This window comes from Nanorana parkeri, unplaced genomic scaffold (genome assembly GCF_000935625.1).
Source record: "Nanorana parkeri isolate BGI_ZX_2015 unplaced genomic scaffold, ASM93562v1 scaffold980, whole genome shotgun sequence".
Classification (NCBI taxonomy): domain Eukaryota; kingdom Metazoa; phylum Chordata; class Amphibia; order Anura; family Dicroglossidae; genus Nanorana; species Nanorana parkeri.
In genome coordinates, this window is record NW_017307248.1 from 219,939 (window position 1) to 223,204 (window position 3,266).

At 50.4% G+C, this 3,266-nt stretch overlaps 1 protein-coding gene across 1 annotated transcript in view; it reads right to left on the bottom strand.

The window, feature by feature from the left end:
* Positions 1-1,759: 1,759 nt before the first annotated feature.
* NCOA1 (nuclear receptor coactivator 1) overlaps positions 1,760-3,266 on the bottom strand; it is a 170,117-nt gene continuing 168,610 nt past the window's right edge. The window contains exon 21 of the mRNA XM_018566828.1: positions 1,760-2,021. Within this exon, the coding sequence (XP_018422330.1) occupies positions 1,854-2,021 (168 nt within the window). The 3' untranslated portion in view covers positions 1,760-1,853. The remainder of the gene's footprint in view (positions 2,022-3,266) is intronic.

The window sequence follows — 3,266 nt, forward strand, 5'->3', positions numbered from 1 at the left end:
TCGTTGTGGGTCCCTTCTACAAATTCTGAGACGCTACCCAAAGTGCTTACTAAAAAGGTACACCTATCTGGAATACCAATATACTCCAGGATCCAGAGCTCCACCACCACATGGCCCAGATAATGACCAACAACCATTATTTTAAAACTATAGCCTGGCATCTTCTTTCTAAAAAATATCTAATGACTTGTGACCTGGAACTAGTTCATGGGATACTTGTTGTGGGTTCCTTCTACACATCCTGAGACACTACCCAAAGAGCCTAACCATAGCTCCTGTGTGCTAGAGAGCTGCCTACTAAAAGTTACACCCAACTGATATACCGATATACTCCAGGGTCCAGAGCTCCACCACGTGTCACTAAATAGGCAAGGATGCCAACCACAGCTCCCTCATAGACAGGTTCCCTTTACCCAAGACCCCAAGACCTCAACATGTATCCCTTTTTCTTCTGGATCATCCACTGTGATGCTAAATGGGACAAAACGCCCTCACCCTCTCCAGTCAGCTGTTCTCGGACACTCCAAAACCAACAGAGACCACAAGTGTTCCGTTCCATTTCACACAATTTTCTTCCCCTCCTTTCGGTTGGAACATCGAACGAAAACAAAAACGAACATATGAGGAAAGTATGGATGAAATGCGTGACGTAGGTGACGAAAAGATGGTTACTCCCCATAAAAAAAAAAAAGAGAGATGCTGTGTAGGTTTGACTCTGAACCTAGGCTTCGGGCCTACAGTACCTCTGCCTGGGTGCAGGTTTTACTCTGAACCTAGGCTTCGGGGCCTACAGTACCTCTGCCTGGGTGCAGGTTTTACTCTGAACCTAGGCTTCGGGGCCTACAGTACCTCTGCCTGGGTGCAGGTTTTACTCTGAACCTAGGCTTCGTGCCTACAGTACCTCTGCCTGGGTGCAGGTTTTACTCTGAACCTAGGCTTCGAGGCTACAGAACCTCTGCCTGGGTGCAGGTTTTACTCTGAACCTAGGCTTCGAGGCTACAGAACCTCTGCCTGGGTGCAGGTTTTACTCTGAACCTAGGCTTCGGGCCTACAGAACCTCTGCCTGGGTGTATTAGTTGGCTTTTCATTGACTTTGCAGAGGTAACCCGGCGATGACCGATGATAAACCGGTTCCTCGTCTGTTCTTTATCTGGAGTCATAGCAGATATCTTACAACAAGAGGTGAAAAAAGGGGGCGTTACAGCACTTCGGAGGCTGTCCTCCGTCAATCTCACCGACCTCCCGAATACGGCTGATGGCAAGAAAAGCAAAACTTTAACTTTGCGAATGGAAATTTTCGACCATAATTTTGTGTGTTATCAAGAACTTTTTGTCAAACCTCAGGAAAAAGATAGCGGGCTGCCACGTTTTTTTGCTGCTCCAGCAGCAAAGAGGGTTTACAAAAACAGGCCCTAAAAAGGTGCGCAAAGCAGGCCTCCCACTTAGAAAAGACATGATTGTACATACAAGCCAGTAGTAGCTCTACAAATGCACTTCAGCTGCAACAACGATGCGATGAAACTGACATTCTGCGACATTCTCTCCGGGCGCGCTAAAGACGCCCGTGTTCCTTTCAGTGTCATCACAGCGACTGCGTACAAAAATAAGTATCATCTGTCATTTGGCTCGAAAAGGGGACCGTCGGTCCGATTGTCCAGCCCTGCAGCTCTCTCCAAAAACGTCCGGTTCAAGCGCTCTCCACGGAGGGCAAAGGGGCCAAAGGGAGGGAAGAAAAGAAAAACAAAAACTGCTGCAAATAGAACATATATATGTGGTATATATATATACTTCTATAGCTTGTCTGTTGTTACGGGGTTGCATCTCCCTTGCTTTGACAAGGTCCGCTCATGCTGTCATTCAGTGAGCAGCTGTTGCAAGAGGCTCTTCTGTTGAGCCTGGGGGTTGGTGGGCCCTTGCGTGTTCTTCTGGGAGCCCATGGGTCCTGGTTGGTTCAGGTAAGGGTCCCCGCCCACGAGGTTCACTGTGCACTGGACATCCGCAAACACCTGGACTTGCTGGACCTGGTGGTGGGAAAAGACAGGCGCGGTTTAGGAGAAGTGGCCAAATAACGAGCCTTCCGTTAAAGCAGCTGAACTCTAGGATCCTTTAAATCGGTGGTTCTCAACCTGTGTAACCTCAGGACCCACATCTGTCCACAGACATTAAGTGGCTACTCAAGTCGCATTGCAATGGAACGCACGGCATTGTGGTGCCGTGCATTCCGGTGCGGCCGATCCGTGCAATTCTCAGCTTGGGGTCCAGTGCTGGGCTGCTGTGCTGTGACGGAGCTCCGTCCATACATGCATTGCTGGTACAGGTCCCTCGTGCGCCCTGTAGAGTTGCTAGGAGCCAGAATGTGACGTCACTCCGGTCCAGGCACCTCTACAGGACACGTGAGGAAGCTGTGAGCAATCCATGTATGGATGGAGCTCCCTCGCGTGCGGCCATAGCTCCAGCCCACCCCACCTCAAGCTGCCACTTGGCTCCAGGCAGGATATTCTGAATGGCTGCTCAGCGCAAGAACTAACAGTGCTACGCTAGGGCAAGGCTGAGGAACCTCTCACCTAGAAAAGGGGAAGGTACACCGCGACCCACTGAAAACCAGGTCACGACCCACCAGTTGAGAACCGAGGCTTTAAATGTTCTCTTCCCACAACCTCTGTAAGTTACTAACTTTTTGCAAAAAGGATCCTTTAATGTGCCGTGACGTCATCATTATTAGTATCACGGTATTGGTATATCTGGATGCTGGGAGGAAGGAACATTGAGCCGGCCAATGTCACACTCTTTTCCTATTCAGCTGCCTCATTGACCCGCAAGTCCCATGATACTTTGAGGCATTTGCAATGACTATGGGCAGATCAATGGGCGGGGCTTTGGCCGATACTGGATGTAGCAGTGAGGAGGATCACGGACGGGATGCTTGGGAGGACATTTGCATGGCCTGTCAACAGAGCCGGTGCTAGGATTTTTGCCTACACGGTAAGGTGCACACAGCCCCGTAAAAACAGGGCATTTTGACAAGTAATTGTAGTTGTCAAAATGCCCCGATGTTTGCGCTATGGTTTTTGTTTTTTTCACTTACCTTCGGCGCGGGAGAGCAGCGGCGAATCAGTGCTGGTCCGGTGGGAGGATCTCCAGGTGGGGTCCTAATTTAGCTGGCCGGCGACTGCCTGAGGTGCCGCGCGTGTCAGGATCCTCTGGCAGTCGCCGGCCAGCTAAATTAGGACCCCACCTGGAGCTCCTCCCACTGGACCAGCGCTGGA